Source organism: Alosa sapidissima, chromosome 11 (assembly GCF_018492685.1).
Source record: "Alosa sapidissima isolate fAloSap1 chromosome 11, fAloSap1.pri, whole genome shotgun sequence".
Taxonomy (NCBI): Eukaryota; Metazoa; Chordata; class Actinopteri; order Clupeiformes; family Clupeidae; genus Alosa; species Alosa sapidissima.
The window spans coordinates 20,921,354-20,940,334 of NC_055967.1; the positions used below are offsets into that span (position 1 = coordinate 20,921,354).

An 18,981-nucleotide genomic window follows, 5' to 3' on the forward strand; every position below is an offset into this window, starting at 1 on the left:
AAATAAAGTGTTGATTAAAATAAAGTCCTCTGCAATGTCTGCAGTAGTGTTAATTTTGTCACCTATTTTTAATTTAGTCTTAGTCTTGTGACGAAATGTCCTTTTTAGTCTGTCATATTTAGTCATTCAAATATCATTTTTGTTAGTCAAGTTTTAGTCGACTAAAAGTCTCATCATTATAGTCTAGTTTTAGTCAAAAGAAAACTAAAGGTATATTAGTCTTAGTCAGTTTTAGTCAACACATTTAGTCTTTTTTTTATAACAAATTATTTCTGATAATTCCTGTCAGAAAATTTGTTTCACACATCTCAATTTTCCAACAATATTGTGTGTCCACAGGGCTACTCGTCTGTTATAATTACTCATTCTGATTTTTGACTGGACCACTGTCATATTCGTAGACCAGTGTTTCTCAAAGTGTGGTCCGGGGATCACTGGTGGTCCGCAAGCTATCGCAAGTAGTCCGCGAGCAGATGTGGTAAAATATAATATATATGAGTTGTTTGCAATATTAAACCAACTTGTATGTAAAAACAGTTCTGCAACACTGTCTATGTAAGATATGCCAGTTTAAATCATACAGTATGAATCCACACAATAAGCAAAGTGCAAAGACAATAAGCAAGGTGGTTCAGTGTGTAGGCCTATTGTGTAGACTAATTATAGGCTACTGTTGAAGTAGGTCTAATCTTCTTTTTTTTTTAGCTAGGGTTAGTTAAGTGGTCCTGAAACTGAAAAGGTTTGAGAAACACCGTCATAGGCCAAAGTATTAATGTTTTACTCCGCCTCGCTAGATGGCGATATGCGCCTAAACACAACACATTCCCCAAACAGACTCTCCCTCTTAGCCATAGCTAACTTGCTAGCGAACTTTCCATATTAGCTTACTTGCTAGCAAACTTTGCATCATCAGTCTAACTAGTTAAATAGTTGACATTACATGATGAACATTTTCGTATGGACATTCTGGGGGATGTTAATTTGTATGAGAGAAGCTTCAACTTCTGGGTATGTAGCATTGTGGCATAAAGCTTAGGTAGTTAGCTTGCTAACTCTGGCATAAATCTCCAGTGTTCTTGTTCCATGTAGTTTCGTGTTGCAGCCACAGGGTTGCAGCAACAGCACGTAGACTAGCCTACAGGAAAGCTGTTGCGTATGAACTCATTCGGAATATTTTGAAAACGTAACAGCTAGATATTCTGTCTTCTCATTTTGTAGACGAAAATGAAGAGAGATTTTATCTTAGTTTTTATTTCATGCAAAACATTTTAGTCTCGTCTTTTTTCGTCAACAATAATGCATCTTAAGATAGTCTTAGTCAGTGTTTCAGGACATTACTGCCGTCTCGTCATCGTCTCGTCTTAGTCATGAAAAAAAAAGGTTGTTGACGAACATATTTCCTCTTGTCTAGTCTGACGAAATTAACACTAGTCTGCAGCAAGGAATTTGCATATCACCGGAGTTCGTCAACTCTAAAGTCACAAATCAATGCAAAGAAATAGTGTTGACATTGAGGGGAGTGTTAATTAATTTTATTGTGTCCCCTAGGTTATATCTGTGGCCTGAAATGCCTTGTATATGAAAAAAAAAAAAAAAAACTTCCCAAAGCACTTTTGAATTTATTTCCTCAGCATATTAGGTCATATCATAGATTATTATGGCAATTATTTGAACAGTGAAAATAATAATAAAAGAGTTTTTGAACTTTAATGTCACTAATGTTGATTCTTCAATGATTCATTTGAATTTAATTATTTTAAATAATTTCACAGCAAAAATTATATGTGATTAATTTAGATAAATTAATCAGAGTATGTAATTAATTCGATTACATTTTTTAGTCGATTGACAGCCCTACTTAACATACATGCCTTTGATGAGAAATCTTGTTTGCTTCACAATGATTGTGTTAGTCCGGACGCATGGAAATGGCCATGCACTTGTGAAAAATGGTGTGATCATCTTTAACAATAGTATTTTCTTGATCATCATATTAACAAGAACCCTTGAATTACTGGCTTTAGGCTTTAGGAACATACTTTGGCTCTAGTGTGGGATTTCTGCATCTCATCAAATGTTCTGGAAGCAAATGGCACCCGTTTTATAGAATGATCCAGGCCTAATACCTGCATATTTGTCATTTTTAATATTCACTATGGTGACATGTCACCTTATTCCAGCTGCCGTAACCCAAATAAGGTTGGGGTGTTATATCAAAAACCGAATAACACCCCAAGCATATTCCTGTTAACCGGAATAATGTGGCATGGAAACACATTAGTCGGAATATGTCCATTTTGGAATATTGAATTCCATCTGCTCATGTTCGCGCAAGAAATTTTGGTAGCTTGTTTTGATGCCCTGACACATAGCGAAAAGTGTGGCAAAAAAGTTTGCACTTCAAGTGTGAAGTTGGGGTCAATTTATGTAAAAGAACTAAGTTATAAAGTCAATATGGAATTTATGGATGAGTGGAAGTATTGTAATGCTCAAAGATGCAGGTTTTTTTTTTATTTGGTACAAAACAGCTGGGCTTGTTTCCTTGTAAAGATGGCGGTTGTTAACGGTTCCAGGTATAATAGATATCTATTTATGGGTTAGCTGCAACAGATTGAGAGTTTTGAAATAAAACATAACCAAGATGGTAGAAGCTAGAGCTAGATAGCGTGGAGGTTTAGGCTGCTACACCATCTCCACACACCATAGCATGTCCACACAGAGTAGAGAGAGTTGTTAGAGGATAGAAGATAGATGACAGTGGTGAAAGTGGATATTCACCTATATGCAGGTGTTATGGGTTCCTTACAAACAGACAATTAACAGGACAGTGATTATAAGGAACATTAGACGTGCTTTTCTACATGAGGAGTAATAATAATAATGTTTGTGCTTTAGAAATGCAAAAAGCCCCTAAAAGGCCATCATCTGAGTGTGTGATGCTATCTGTAACCAACAAACAAGCAAACTAAACCGGGGTGTGTAGAATGGGGAAATGTTGCAAGATTCTTTACATGAAGCACGCTGGTCATCTTTCATCCCTTAAAAATAGAAATAGAGTAGTAATAATAGCCATAGATCTCGCTCTTCTCTCTTTCTCTCTTGTGCGTTTCTGTCCATTCCTGTGCTGTCAATCACCACCAGTGAAACTTCACTGGGCTTCGTATGTGTAGTAGTCAGGCAAGTTACAAAAGGTCAGTGTCTCTGTGTTTTAAACAAGAGGATGTACTCGTCGATAGGGGAAACTGTGGGTTTGGCATATTGTGGGTTTGGCATGTGACTCTTCTTGTAGATTATGTATTGTTGATCAACCGCGTGTGTGTGTGTGTGTGTGTGTGTGTGTGTGTGTGTGTGTGTGTGTGTGTGTGTGTGTGTGTGTGTGTGTGTGTGCGCCCATGTGTGTAGTAGCAGAGGTGCCACATGGCTGTTGGGGGTATGACCCACCTGTCCCCCTGTGGGGGCATGGGCCGTGGGCCTTGGCCTCTGGGACGGTCCATTCTGGGAGAGAGGGGGGGTCTGCCTGGCATCCTCCTGTCTCGACCTGAGACACAGAGGAGATGGGGGGGGTTACCAGAACATTCGCAATCAGCCAAGAGACCAGTTAGAGATACACAGAATAACACATAAACGCAAGGTGGTTTACCAGTGTTTTATCCCAAGTCACGTGTGTATGTGGATTTATCTAATCGTAGGATTGTATTCTTCTGTACATGTATGTCTACATGTGTATGCATGCATGTGAATTTGTGTGAGAGAAAAACATTAGTCATGTCATCCAGCTCTCCCCCCTCACCTCTGTCCGGAGACATGGCTATCCTCTTGCTGAGGGGAGACGTCGGCCTCTCCTTATCGGCAGGGAAATACCTTTTCCTGTTGCCTCGGTCAGGCTGCTGCTGCTCACAACACACACACACACACACACACACACACACACACACACACGGTTTAAACCTAGCAAATTATGCCCACAGAATGAGTATGGCCATCTCATTAATGAGAAATGAAATCTAGACGGGCAAACTATAAATAACCCAATAGCAATCATAACAAACGGAAACATGTAGCTACCAGTTAGCTAGCCAGTTAGCCTGCCAGCCAGAGAGAAAGATCAGTAGTGTCTGTCTGGCTCTGCCTGAAGCTGAGGGTACCTTGTTGAGCAGGGTGAGTTTGATGTCCTTGTGGGAGCCGTAGCCCCCTGGGGGTCCCATGTGGGGCGGGTGAGGTGGGTGCATGGGGTGGCCCCGGTTACTGGGCCCCGAGCGGGGCATGGAACCTGCTGAGCCCGGCCGGAATGGCGGCCCTGACGGACTCATCCTCCGCCGCTCCTCTCTAAAGGGCTCCTCTTTCTTTGGGGGCTTTCCTAAAGAGAGACCGAGGTTTACGACAGGTCTAGCACAAACACGCAAGAGTATGCGATGGAGCCTACGTGAGTGTTTGAGTGGGTGACGGAATTTGTTTTTTGTTTTTTTTGTGCGGGAATGTTAATTAAGCTGACACACACACACAGTCACTTACAACATGCTCACACACAGCTTAAGCTCAAAAAACACCCAACACTATTACCATCACAAGAGTGATGGCGTAATTCCTTCGGTAGGAAAAATCTCTTACTGACCAGTCATCATTACACCTGTACTGCAAACAAAACAATAAAAAAACTCATTGTTTATACTTGTCACTCGAAGGACCCGTGTGACTTCCAAGGGGAACTAAAAAGTTCCTAATCAGCTGCTCACACTGTGATTTGCCTTCACCATGTGGTCAGTTCGGCTGTGGTGTGATGTGGTGTAGTGTGGTTCGGAGTTGGTGTGGGTTTGGTCAGTGTGTGTGTGTGTACCTCTTTCTGTCTGGGGCACTATGGGTCTCTGGGAGTTGGTGTGGGCTCGATGTGTGTGGGCACCTCTGTCTTTGTTGGAGTGCTGGGGGTCCCTCGGGGGACCGCGGGGCTTGCGGGGATGTCCTGGGGTAGGCGAGCGGGAACTGGCCGAGGACACTGGGCTAGCCAGGTCAGCGTACATGTCATCCGAATCGGCGCTCCGCACCGAGCTGCTGCTGGAAGACGCCGAGGATTCCGATGAAACGCTGCTCACACTCAGAGATCTGAGAGAGAGACGGACAGAGAGAGAGCGAGAGAGAGAAGTGGGATGACAGACAGAGTGACAGACAGAGAGAGGATAAGAGCGACAAAGAGGAGAGGAAATGAGGAGAGATTATATTATCATTGAGGAACATTTCAGAGGTATAGTCAATGTGTAAGGGTAAGTGTGAGGGTAATTGATTGTTGCAGAAATTACTGCTCTTCTAGCTTGCAATCACATATGCTGTACTAACTGCAGATAAACAGTAAAAGAAAGATGGACATGGCTTTCAGACATAAAGAACACCAGAGAATCAAAAGCTCAGTACCTGGATTTTCTGGAGATTTCAACCAGTGAGTAAGTCCAGTAAGAGAAGGTGGGAGAGAAAGAAAAAGAACAGTTCAAGGTTAACTTTCGCTTCATGATTAACACACAGTAGAACCTGACACACCACTTCACAATGTTGTTGTGACTCAGTGTGTGTGAGTGGGAATGTCAGTGGGAGTGTGTGTGTGTGTGTATGCCTATGGACAGATTGTTATTGTTTGTGTGGATATGTTTGACTGCAAATGCACTGGGATGTAACCCTATGTGTGTGTGTGTGTGTGTGTGTGTGTGTGCATGAGAGAGAGTGTGAGTGTGTGAATGAGAGAGAAAGAGAAATAAAGAAATAGACAAAGAGATAAAGGATGTGAGCGAGAGAGAGAGTTTGTTGTGACTTACACTTGCATGAGGGTGTGGGTGTGTGCGTAGGTGTGGCTGTGGGTATATTTGTATGCGTGAGAGAGTGTGTAAGTGTGTGCATATGTGTGCATGCATATGTGTGTGGTCACCTAGACTTGCGTGATCCAGACTTGCGTGAGCTGGAGCGAGAGTGTGAGGCTGAGGAGTGGAGACAAGCATGTGTGTGTGTGTGTGTGTGTGTGTGCGTGCGTGTCAGTGTGTGTGTGCGTGGTCACCTAGACTTGCGTGATCCAGAACGTGAGTGTGAGGCTGAGGAGGAGCGGGAGCGAGAGCTGGAGCCTGAGTAACTGCTGCCGCTGCCACTCACACTGCCACTCAATGTCCGCCTGAGACAGAGAGAGAGAGAGAGAGAGAGAGAGAGAGAGGAGAGAGAGAGAGAGAGAGAGAGAGAGAGAGAGATTGAGAAAGAGAGAGAAAGAGACAGAGAAAGAGAGAAAGAAAGAGAGAGCGCCAGAGAGAGAGAAGGGTGTGAGCGATGTGGGAGGTGTGTGGGTGTTTGTGTGTGTGTGGAGGAGGTGGGGCAGACAGAGATGAAGGAGTGCATGAAGAGAAAGAGAAAGTAATGATGACAAAAGAAATCAGTGAATACTTCAGTGAAAAGCACACAGAACTATGCAGAACTACTGCTTTGCATTGCACTGCACTGCACATGAAGAGAAATACTATGAAGTGGAGCTTCCTGGCTCCTCCAGGTGACGTCATGAGCAACGGCTGATCTCTGCACACTGCACCAAGCACCTACTGTCTCAAAAGTGACGTGTTGTTTTGAGATTTTTATCGAAAGGAGAAGGACCAGGGGACGCCGTGGGATTTGCACGGGCCGACGGCACAATAGGGAAACCCCAGCACACACACCCACAGACACAGAAGGAAAAGTCCAGGTGCTAATGACACCTCCCACATTCTCACATGGATTGATTTACAGAGGCAGCGTCCCACTCACCCACTAAAACAATAAACCTCACACACAGACACACATACCTGATTTGATGTAGATAAACCCCGTCACACAGAAACACCACACACACACACACACACACACACACACACACACAACTCTGGAAAGATCCATCACTACCAGAAGTCCAGAGTTGTGGCTGTGAAAATGCCCTTCCAGGGTTTGGTCATGGCTGTTCAGAAGGCCAGTGAGGCTCGTCTGATTGGTCTTAAAATTCTTTATTAAATTCATCTTCATTTCCAGGCTTGTGTTTGATGCATTTGAGGTTGTATAGTTGTTTAACTATATTTTCAACCTGCTGTGTCCTGCCATGATTCTGATCCCACAGGGATCACTTGATCCCACAGGGAAAATCTACAAATCCTCATGCATCTAAACAACCCAAGTATAAGCATGCTTCTTGACCTACACACGTGCGTAACTGATAAATTGTCTTGCAGGAGAAATTAAGTAGCCAGAAGCCAAAATAGTAGGCAGAAGTCTTCTTACTTGCAGATTACTAAAGATCTCATGTCCCATTACAGATCCTTGGTACAACAAGCGGTGATGCCTGTTCGGAAATGCCACAAGCCAATTGTGCGGCATTGTCCGTGCCATGTTGAGTAATGTGCAATAGGGCTTGGTTGTTAATCAGCTACTGTGGGGAATCCCCTACTTACAGCACAAGGAATGAAAACATTTAAACTCATGTTCAATGTATAAACTTGTCACTGACCCAATGGTTGCATTTTAACTGGTCCACCACAATTTTTGACATTTACCATAGCACATTACACATAACATAAGTCATTTTTGCTGAACGCACACATACAGTACACTTGCAGGCTGCTATTGGGATTTTCACGTTTGACACTAGTAAAAGCTGTCTTGGTTCTGATGTATGATGAAAGCTAGCTAAGTTCCTGATAGATACAATAATTTATATTCGGGGGTGTGCAGAGCTCAAATCTAAATAGTGAAAACCCTGGCTAGCTAGCAGGAAAGGGGGGGGGGGGGGGGGGGGGGGGTTACTTCAAATGACCATATACAATGAATGAACCGGCTACAAAACCTTTGTGGGAATATTGGGATTTTTCAAATGTAGAATTAGGAAATTCATCAGGCTATTGATAAGTTAAAAGTAGTGTGCACAATATGCTGCTATGATTTGGTTTCGGAGAGGCTTCAACTTCCTAGGCACAGAGTCATGGTTACAATCAATCATTACGATCTTCTGTGCAGTACAGAATATAGTCTAGTAACTTTAGAACTGTAGCATTGTCAGAACAACATACACCAACTTCATTATTTAATTTTTAATTTTTTGAATTTTGCCTGTATGGTTTAAAGTGTATGTGCTGCTTATATGGATTCAACTTTCCACATTTAAAAGACAACAGGGCAACTGAATGAGATTCAGCTCATGGCTTCAAAGCCCACAGCATGCCTGGCTCAAAAATCTGCACGAGTGTGGGGGGGCACTGACATGGACGGAAACACTCATACGACACAGCTTGTGGCGTCAGTGGTGCGGAACAGGCCTTGTGTGTCCTGCTCTGGGAGAGTGTGATGTGAAAGGCTGGCCAGGGGCTGCAGTGTTGGGGAGTCTGTGGGTGATTCAACACACGGGACAGAGGACAACAGCAGCCTTGTGTCTGGAGACAGCAGGGAGCAGCAACTTCCCCACAGGGTCTTCCATCACAGGGTCTTCCACTGTGAGTGGTTTGTTTATTTGTGTATGTGTGTGTGTGTGTGTGTGTGTGTGTATATATATATGTGTGTGTGGGAGTAGCTGTAGGTGGCTTTTCCAGTCCTTCCTCTTAATCTGACCACAAAATTGTACTATGGGATCTTCCACATAGAGGCTATACAAACATGTGTAGACACACTCCCTCGCACACAAACACACAAACACACCCACAGCTTCAAGTGGCATCAAAGTGCCACTGATGTCATGGTCACCTACACTAGGCATGCAAATCTTACTGACCAAACAGGGAACACATTAAAGGCCAGTCAAATTTGTGAGTAAACACAAATTCAAAGATTCAGGCATGCATATTCAAACACACACATACAAGTGTACATTGACAAACACTTGTGCACACACGAAAAAGGCATCTCGAACACAGACAAATAAACACACACGGCACGGCACCCCCCCCCCCAAATCACATAAAGTGGTGTGCCTAAGTTTAGGCACCCCCCCCCCCCAAATCACGTACACATACAGTGGTGTGCCCAGTTTAGGCCCCCCCCCAAATCACGTACACATACAGTGGGGTGCCCAGTTTTGGCACCCCCCCCCCCCCCCCCCCCCCCCCCCCGCCCCCCCCCCCCCCCCCCCAAATCACGTACACATACAGTGGTGTGCCTAAGTTTGGGCACCCCCCCCCAAATCACGTACACATACAGTGGTGTGCCTAAGTTTTGGCACCCCCCCCCAAATCACGTACACATACAGTGGTAGGCACACATGCTTAAGTTATCTAAAAAGGGGAATAAAACAAAATCATCTTTTGAAAATCATAAGTAAGGAACCCCCTACAGTATGTTAAATTCCCATAGAGACAGACAGACTTTTATTTTTAAAGACCAGTTTCATTTCAGTTAGCCTAATAGCTGGTTTGATTTGCATTGAGCTATTAGGCTAACTGAAATAAAACCATGATTTATCAGGACGCATAGTATCCTGGATGCATTAAATAACTGGCCTTTAAAAAAAAAAAAAAAAAATCTGCCTGCCTCTATGGGAATTTAACATAGGGGGTTCCATACGTATGCCTCCTGTATTTTAAGGAATAACATTCATTTATTTATTTAGAGAGATCTTTACCTCCGTGGCGGATGCGGCCGGTCTTTCCTGCGGCCCTCCCTGGCGTTGGGGGGCTGCTTGGCCGGGTCCCTCGGGACTGGGGGCTTGGGCCCGTCACTGGGGGGCTGACCGGGCTGGTTGGGGCTCGGTATCTTTTTGGGAGGGGGTTTGTCTCGGCGAGGTGGGGGCACGGCGGCAGGCTTCTGCATGGGGCTATGGGGGGGTAGAGCGGGTTAAGGTTGGGGAGACATGATGGAGCTGCAGTGATATACAGGCAACACACTCAAACACTCCATATGGGTGGAGTCACCCTAAGCAGAACCGTATAGAGAGGGTTTGGCCAACTAGGGAATCAAATGGTCTGAGCTATCCTGTTATGCGATTGGTTTGGAGACGGTCACGTGGTTCATGGACGCCATGTTTCATACCAACATTCATCAGATTGCCATTAACATAGTACAGTGAAAGGTAGAAAGCATATCAGAAATTGTTAAAATATATTAAAGAAAATATATAAAACATATTATAAAAAATATAAAATATAAATTTTTAAAAAATGACAACCGCCAATTGCAGTGCAAGAGCGGGAAGGAGGAAACGGTTGCACAATTTTCGTGGAGTAGGGGCATGACTGTATGTGAGTGGAGTAGGGGCATGTCTGTGTGCATGTCTGTGTGTACAGTATGTGCATGGAGTAGGGGCACATCTGTGTGTATGTGCATGGAGTAGGGGCACATGTGTACAGTATGTGCGTGGAGTAGGGCCATGTATGTGTGTATGTGCATGGAGTAGGGCAGTGTTTCTAAACTGGTGGGCCAAAAGTGGGTCGCTGAACCGTTCTGGGTGGGTCGCGGAGCTTGTGTTAAAAAAAAAAAAAGATATCGCTAAATTAAAATGCTACCTTATCAGATCTAATGCTTATTTTGATAGACTTTATTCGTATGTCAGTCATTGCCATGGACATAGATAGACAATGTTTATGTGACAGGTCATGTTAGACATAAAGTTAGCGGTAAACACAAGTAAACAAAATGGGACAAAAACCCAGTGTGTGGTGTGCAGTGAATTGCTGGCACATGAGAGCATGAGACCATCAAAACTAAAATGTCACGTTGGCATCCAATGCCATCCGTTGATGCCAAACATCATGACAGATGCCAAAGCATGTTCCAAACAAATTGGCCTACAGGCACTTTGCATGTAGCTCGTAGCTAGGGTTGGACAACCGAAACACGGTTCTAATATGGCACCGGTGCAGACGCAAACGGTAGTAACTGCATCTAATAACAACGTGGATTTCGGTGCCTTATTTCGGTGCTTAAATAGCGTTTTTTTGTTTTGTTTTTTATACGAGGCATCACTGCATGTCATGCGCCATCTCTAACGTCTTGCTCTGATAGCAACACATCCATATACAGTTAGTTAACATAAACACTGTATAAACCAGAGGGGCGCACCACATAGGCGAGTGGACAGTGTTTGACAGCTTGAGGGAGCCCAAGTAGCTTTAAAACGATATCGCGAGCTCCTGTCAAAATCTAGCAGTGGGCCTAACTACACACAAGCAAAAGGCTATGAAACAACAGTAGCCTATATGTTACACAATATCCTTGCTAATGCGCTAACTGGCATTTATTTGAAATGTTATCAGCAAAGTTGTAAGGTGAATGCCAAAAAATAATGGCATGATATTAATCTTTCATGTGCATGAGGCCTATAGCATCACAATGAATTTGAAGATCATGTTAAAAGTTAGCTGGCAAAAACATAAATATGTAGGTTACATACCTGATGTCATTGAGCTGTCAAAGAGGCTACGAAACCATCTCCGTACATTATCGCTAATTAAACTCAGCTGGTGTTAGCGCATAGCCATAGTTGTTGTTAAAATGCCTACTAGGCTAGCGCTGGGAATCTAAACACTGCAACACAGACATGTAGCCTAACATGTTCAAAACTATTGCGTGTTATGGGTTAAGACATGAAATTTCTTGAAGCATTTGGGAACACACTGAATTAATTGGAAAGTTAAGTCCCTGTTAGATTAGCTTGCTTACAAATGCCGTTGTCCATGACCTGGCAGTTTTATGGAAAGCGGTTTTAACATACCTTATGGCAAACCACCTACACTGGATAAACTAGAAAGCAGAGCTTTAGCCTACCATTGTGTGTCCATGCATGGCAAGCTGTTTAACATTTAAATGTATTATTCGTAGGAGCAATGAGACATTGATAGTAAATTGAAAATAACAGTTCAATTTCATGTTCAAATTTGTCTCATCAATAATAAAAAAAAAAGCAATTCGGTTTAGACCATTTTAATTTAAAACATTTTTAAAACATTTTTAAAAAACAAGTACCGGTTCAGGCACCGTTTCGTCAACGGCACCGTTTTAAAAGTATCGATTTAGCACCGGTATCGGATAAAACCCAAACGATACCCAACCCTACTCGTAGCTCACCATATCTGTTGTCTTGAACGCTATAAAATATATATGGGTGACGACTTGATGAACATGGGGAAATTGAGGGTCCCAAAGCCAGACCAGTTAAGAACCACTGGAGTAGGGCCATGTCTATGCGTGTATGTGTGTGTATGTGTGTGTATGTGCGTGTATGTGTGTGTTAGGTGCGTGTATGTGCGTGTTAGGTGCGTACCCTTTTGAGACCACAGGAGGCTGGTCTGGTTTGGGTTTTGCGGTGTTCCTCTGAACTGCCGGGTGGGGGGAGGGTGAGGGCGAGGAGGAGAAGGATCTGGATCTAAAGACAAAGAGTTGGACACGACTCAATACAGCTGGGCACACATGCATCATTAGCATATATCTCTTTCTATACCATATATGTGTTAGTGTGTGTGTGCGTGCGTGCGTGTGTGTGTGTGCGTGCGTGTGTGCGTGTGTGTGCGTTCGTTACCGTGAGCGGCTGCCACTGAAAGAGCTGTGCTGTGAAGAGTGGCTGGAGTAGGAGCTGAAGGAGGAGGACCGGGATCTTGAACGAGATGAACCAGAGCCTGTGTAGGACGAGGAGTGGGATGATGACCTAGACACACACACACACACACACACACACACACACACACACACAATTTGTCATAGCACATGGACACATAGGTATGAATGGTTCTCTAGGACATCTACATGTACATCTGAGACAGGTTTGCGTATCTGGCCAATATGTGTGTCACACAGTTTGTAGATGACCGAGTAAGGGTGTGTGTGTGTGTGTGTGTGTGTGTGTGTGTGTGTGTACCTGGAGGAGTTGGACAGTGAAACGGAGGAGCCAGAGGGCCGGTGTCGTCGCCTGCCACGTGGAGGAGAGCCGGTCATGCCTGGGCGCCTACGGGGGGATTTGGACCGGCGCCATGGGTCCTTCCACTCATCTGGGCGCTTAATCATGGGAACCATGTCCTTCTTCACCGGGCCTCCACCAGGCTCCATGGGCCTGACAGAGAGAGAGAGAGGGGGGGGGGGGGGGGGGGGGTAGAGAAGAGAGGGGTAGAGAGAGAAAGAGTTAAAGTGTGAGAGAGAATGAGAGAGAGAGAGAGAGAGAGAGAGAGAGAGAGAGAGTGAGTGCGTGTGAGTAAGTGAGAGAGAGCAAGAACAAAAGAAGAACAAAACAAAAATGAAGATGAATCATATGTGCCATTACCACTAATACACTAGCACAGATTAACAGGGTCACAAAGTTTAACAGAAGCGATCAGACCAACCCAACTGTGGGTTCCTGCTTTATGCAACACTAAATCACATTACAAAAGCAGATACAGTAAGCTCATGAATATACCATAGACATTAGGATGTCAATCACAAAAACACCGCTGATGGTGGTAAAATGTACAAATGACTCATTTCCCTTACACATTACTACAATGTATGTCCTATTTTTCTGCAATGGGTTTGGCTTATGACGGGCTCGTCATGACGTATGCATGTAAAAAACCTCCGCTTAACGGTGCACAGTGCTTTTTACAGTTTACTCTGTTTTATTGGTTATTTCTACTGGAAACCACTCAACTTTCATATCTCTCAGGCTTGCAGAGAAGGGCACGTGACTAAGTGGGTCACGTTATAACCACCAGGCCAGGGTAGTTTTAAAACAGGTCCACTAAATACCATGTGATTGCCATTCCTGGCCACATGGAACAGGGTCCACTCCACTGACGTCTGTGATGTCACAACTCTGAAAAAAACATCACACCTGTACTCGTGACAGAGATGTGATTTTTGTTTTCTTTATGTGGAAACAGTGTTGCGGCCATTCTGTCAATTGTTTTAGAAGAATTTGCAAGGGTGAACTGGATGCCATTCCAAACATTCACACGGAACACGTAATTCCTCCTTGACTGACAGGAAAGAAATGCTTGGCAGTAGAACAGTGCAACTGTCATACGTCAACCTATTTATACAACTTAAGCACGGACAGTTATTACACTGTCAAGAAATCCAGTCTTAACTTGATCTAAGTGGATAACCCATGTGCGTCAAACACAGCTATACCAGTAAGGTTTGCCAAGGTTTCCCAACAGCAAAAGGTTTCACAACAACAATAATAATAATAATGATCTTTTGAGAAAGCTTAAAGGAAGACATGAAAAGCAATGTGTGTATGTGTGTGTGTGTGTGCATGACTGAGGTGGTGTGCCTTTGTCTGTGTGTGTGTGTGTGTGTGATAAATAAGTGTAAATAAGTAAGCAAATATCAAGTACAGTAAGCAAGGATCGTCGTGGCTCATGTTATCTCTGTATGGCATTGTGATACGAGATGTGCTGATAGACTCATGAATGAAAGGTGTATGACTATTACACCGAAAGGATACAAGAAAGTTTATTGTCACATGCATATAGTTACTGGAAGTAAGAAATGCAGTGAAATTATGTCTGGTGTCAGCCTATTTGTGCATTAATGGGGGGGGGGGGGGGTAAAGAGTGCAGTAGAAGAGGGGTTTAGTAGATTAAGTGGCAAGGGCTGCATAAAAAAAAGGTGGGGGAGGATTGGGATTGGGTGGGGGGCACCAACAAGGAGCACCCAAGAGCAACTATTGTATAGCCCACTTGACAAACAGGAAACTAAAATCTGATCGTAATGCAGAACTGATGAAGGAGATCCTGGGGATAACTACAAGGCCTTCAATGTTCTAAGGGCAGGTGAAACAACATTCCTCAAAGCCCACACACTTTTCCTTGGATTTCAAGCAAGCAAGCCGTAGCGTGCTGGAAGGAAAAATAAAAGCAATAAATGAATAAATAAAGAAATGACAACCCCTATTACTATGAGTGTTATAAAATATACAATATATCTGAACATCATATTTTTCATGATAATCTTTCTGATTGGCTGGTATTTATTCAAACAGCTTCGTCATTGCGTAAACTGTCAGTGTAGCCCTGGTTAGGTCCATGACATCCATGGGTGATCCTGCTATTTAGCTCACTGGCTAGCTCTGCTAAAATGGACACCTTTTTGAAAATACAGCCAAAGGGAGCTATTTTTCAAGCTTTGGGCGAGTACACTGAGGCAAATGAACTTGACTGGTCTTGTTGAGGGGGAGTGTGTTCAGACCGGGCATACAAGCATCAAGAAACATGGAACAGGGAACATGAATATTACACCATGCATTACGTGTGTGGCAAGAGGCATTGTGAACTCCTGAAAGACCTTTAGGTCCCATTCATTAGACCTGTGAGGTACTTTCCCTCTCTCAGACTTTCCCTGACGTTGTTCATTAAACTCTTGATTAACTCACAGGATTGGACTACCCACCCTCAGTGTTTGAGGACACTGGGGCAAACAGAAATGAGGTTGTGCTGCTAAAAATAGAAAGGCGAGGTTGTGCTGCTAAAAATAGAAAGTCGAGGCTGTGCTGCTAAAAATAGAAGGCGAGGTGGCCGTGTAATTATTATTATTTTTTTTTTTGTAAATCAAACACAAGGCTGATGACTGTTGGCAAGCTGGGTGTACTGTCACATGAGTGTTTTTATACTCAACTTCCCATTTTGAGGAAAGAACACATCTGGACAATGATAATGGGGAAAACACACAAACACACATGTGTCTATTCGGGAGGGCTTATACAGGTGGATTTTCCCTCTCTTGAAATATTGAGATATACAACCCAAATTCGAAAAAAGTTGGGATGCTTTGTAAAATGTGAATAAAAAACAAATAAACTATGATTTATAAACCATGTCTACCCTATACTTAAAAATAGTTGAGAATAGTTAGAGTTAGAATAGTAGAGAAATTTAATTGTTTTTTAAAAATATGTTAATTTAGAATTGAATGACAGCAACACGTCTCAAAGTAGTTGGCACAGGGACATCTTTATCACTGTGTTGTTTCACCTCATTTAACAACATTCTGTAAATGTTTAGGAACTGAGGAGACCAGTGGCTAGAGTTTTGAGGACGAAATGTGGTCGCATTCCTGCCTGATATAGGATTTCAGCTGCTCAACAATCTGGGGTCTTCTTAATTATGTTTTTCATTCCATGACAATGATCCAATTTGACAGGTCTGAACTGCAAACTGATTTTAGCACCTGGACTCTTCCTCTATGGAGAAATACTGTTTAAATATGGGCAGAATTCATTTTGCCATTATTTTCCTGAAATATTCAAGATCTTCCCGGAAAAGACATTGTATAGATTACATTACATTACATTACATTACATTTGGCTGACGCTTTTTAACCAAAGCGACTAACAACATGGTAAACAGTAAGTTTTTAGAACAATTCTCACAATTTTAGGACAGTTTAAAAAAAAACATTAGAGTACAGTAAGAATAAGTGCGTCGGTGAGTGCTGTTTTTAACAGTTACTTGTCAGTTTAAAACGGCTGGTGAGTGCTAGGATCAGTAAGACTTGTTGTAAGTGTTGCTATGAGAGTAGATGTTCTCTAAAGAGCTGGGTCTTCAGGAGTTTTTTGAAAGTGGAAAAGGATGTCCCTGTCCTTGTAGGAACTGGCAGTGTGTTCCACCAACGAGGAACAACAGATGAGAAAAGTTTGGATTGGCTTGAGCGTACCGGTGGTAGAGCTAGACGTCGTTCGTCAGAGGAGCGCAGCGGTCTGGAGGTAGTGTAAGTCTGTATGAGGGCATTCAAGTAGGTGGGAGCAGAACCGGAGACTACTTTGTAGGCAAGCGTTAGAGACTTGAATTTGATGCGGGCCGCCATAGGTAGCCAGTGTAGCTGGATGAGCAGCGGGGTAACATGTGCCCTTTTGGGTTGGTTGTAGACCAGGCGCGCCGCCGCGTTCTGGATCATCTGAAGTGGTTTCACTGCGCAGGCTGGGAGACCTGTCAGGAGGGCATTGCAGTAGTCGAGTCGTGAGATGACTATTGCCTGAACCAGAAGTTGGGTAGCATCTTGAGTCAAGTAAGTCCTGATTTTCCGTATGTTGTAGAGTGCAAAACGGCATGACCGGGCGACTGAGGCAACATGATCCGAGAAGTTTAGTTGGTTGTCAAGAACAACTCCTAGATTTCTTGCAGTCCTGGTCGGTGAAACAGACAGGGAGTCAAATTTGATGTTGATGTCGTGGTGTATGGTAGGTTTAGCTGGGATGACCAGCAGTTCAGTCTTTGAGAGGTTCAGCTGGAGGTGGTGTGCCTTCATCCATGTAGCTATGTCTGAAAGGCAATCCGAGATCCGTGCTGAAACCAGGGGGTCGTCAGGTGGAAAGGACAGATAGAGCTGTGTGTCGTCTGCATAGCAGTGGTATGAGAAGCCGTGCGAACGGATAATCTGTCCCAAGGAGGTGGTGTAGATAGCAAAGAGGAGGGGGCCCAGCACTGAGCCCTGGGGGACCCCTGTGGTGAGATGGTGAGGTGCGGATAGCTGACCAAGCCATGATACGTTAAACGAGCGTCCTGTGAGGTAGGATTCAAACCAGGAGAGAGCAGAACCGGAGATTCCCATGTCAGCGAGTATAGAGAGAAGGATACGGTGATTAACCGTGTCAAAGGCAGCCGATAAGTCAAGCAGAATGAGTACTGATGACCGAGCGGTCGCCCTGGCTTCTTTTAAGGCTTCTGTTACAGACAGCAGAGCCGTTTCAGTAGAGTGGCCGCTTTTGAACCCAGACTGATTTGGATCCAGAAGGTTGTTCTGTGAAAGGAAGTCAGAGACCTGTTTGGAGACTGCTCGTTCAATGCCTTTGGATAGGAAAGGCAGTAGTGAGACAGGGCGGTAGTTCTCGACTTGAGCAGGGTTGAGAGAAGCTTTCTTAAGTAACGGTGTTACCCGGGCCATTTTGAACGCTGTTGGAAATGTGCCGGAGGTTAGCGAGGCATTGATCACATGTGTGATAGCTGGAGCGATGGTCGGGCTGATGGACTGAAGTAGGCTCGTAGGTATAGGGTCCAGCGAGCATGTGGTAGGACGGCTGCATGTCAGGAGTCTGGACACTTCACTCTTGGAGAGAGGCATGAATGCTGAAAAAGATGTTCCAGCAGTCCCTAGAGGTTGTAGGAGTGCGGTATCTGAGTCAGATGCGTTGAGTGGGCATGTAGAGAATTGACTGCTGATTGCCGCCACTTTGTTTGTAAAAAATGAGGCGAGGGTATCTGCAGTAAGGCTGGATGGAGGAGGAGGTAGCTGAGGGTTGAGTAGCGATTTGAAGGTTGAGAAAAGTTTTCGAGTGTCTGTAGCGCTGTTGATTTTGTCATTGTAGAAAGCAGTCTTAGCAGCAGTGATGCTGGCTGAGAAGGAGGTCAGGAGTGTCTGGTAGTTTTTGAGGTCGTCAGCTAGTTTGGATTTGTGCCATTTCCTCTCCGCGGCTCTGAGTTTGGTGCGCTGCGATCGGAGGGTATCATTTAGCCATGGATGAGAATGTTTAGATCGAGCTGGCCTTGTGGTAAGAGGGCACAGCTCGTCTAGACACGAGGTCAGTGTGGAGCAGAGCGAGTCAGTGGCTTCATTAACCTCCAGAGAGGAGAAGGTGTTGAGTGGAGGTAGACCGGAGGCAACCACAGAGGAGAAGTGCGTTGGAGACAGGTTCCGGATGTTGCGGCGGAACGTGACCATCGGCTGAGGAGCTGGAGGCTGTTCTGACAGGCTGACGTTGAACTGGATGAAGAAGTGGTCAGAAAGATGGAGAGGCGTCACCATGAGGGTGTCTGTGCTGCAGTTCCGAGTGAAGATCAAGTCAAGCTCTTTGCCAGCTTTGTGAGTCGGTGGGCTTTGAACCAGTTCGAGGTCAAAGGAGTGGACCAGGGCCAAAAAGTCCGCTGAGCCTGGGGCATCTAAGTGGATGTTCATATCACCGAGAACAAGAAGCGGACAGTCATGCTCAGGGATGGAGGATAGCAGAGTGTCAAGTTCGTCAATAAAGTCGCGTAGTTGGCCTGGAGGGCGGTAGATGACCAGCACGTAGAGTTTTGCTGGGGCGATCACTGTGATGGCGTGGAATTC

General features: G+C 44.3%; 1 protein-coding gene across 8 annotated transcripts in view; it reads right to left on the reverse strand.

Moving 5' to 3' along the window:
* The window catches only part of zc3h18 (zinc finger CCCH-type containing 18), a 62,155-nt gene that overhangs the window by 4,505 nt on the left and 38,669 nt on the right, over positions 1-18,981 (reverse strand). For 4 of the 8 annotated variants that reach the window (XM_042110014.1, XM_042110015.1, XM_042110013.1 and 1 more), the window contains exons 10-19: positions 12,821-13,012; positions 12,485-12,610; positions 12,230-12,331; positions 9,593-9,784; positions 6,035-6,145; positions 5,404-5,412; positions 4,835-5,097; positions 4,146-4,357; positions 3,791-3,890; positions 3,442-3,538 (exon numbers count right to left, since the gene is read on the reverse strand). In XM_042110014.1, the coding sequence (XP_041965948.1) occupies positions 3,442-3,538; positions 3,791-3,890; positions 4,146-4,357; positions 4,835-5,097; positions 5,404-5,412; positions 6,035-6,145; positions 9,593-9,784; positions 12,230-12,331; positions 12,485-12,610; positions 12,821-13,012 (1,404 nt within the window). The remainder of the gene's footprint in view (positions 1-3,441; positions 3,539-3,790; positions 3,891-4,145; positions 4,358-4,834; positions 5,098-5,403; positions 5,413-6,034; positions 6,146-9,592; positions 9,785-12,229; positions 12,332-12,484; positions 12,611-12,820; positions 13,013-18,981) is intronic. The other 4 variants (XM_042110020.1, XM_042110017.1, XM_042110019.1 and 1 more) reach the window with 4 other exon arrangements.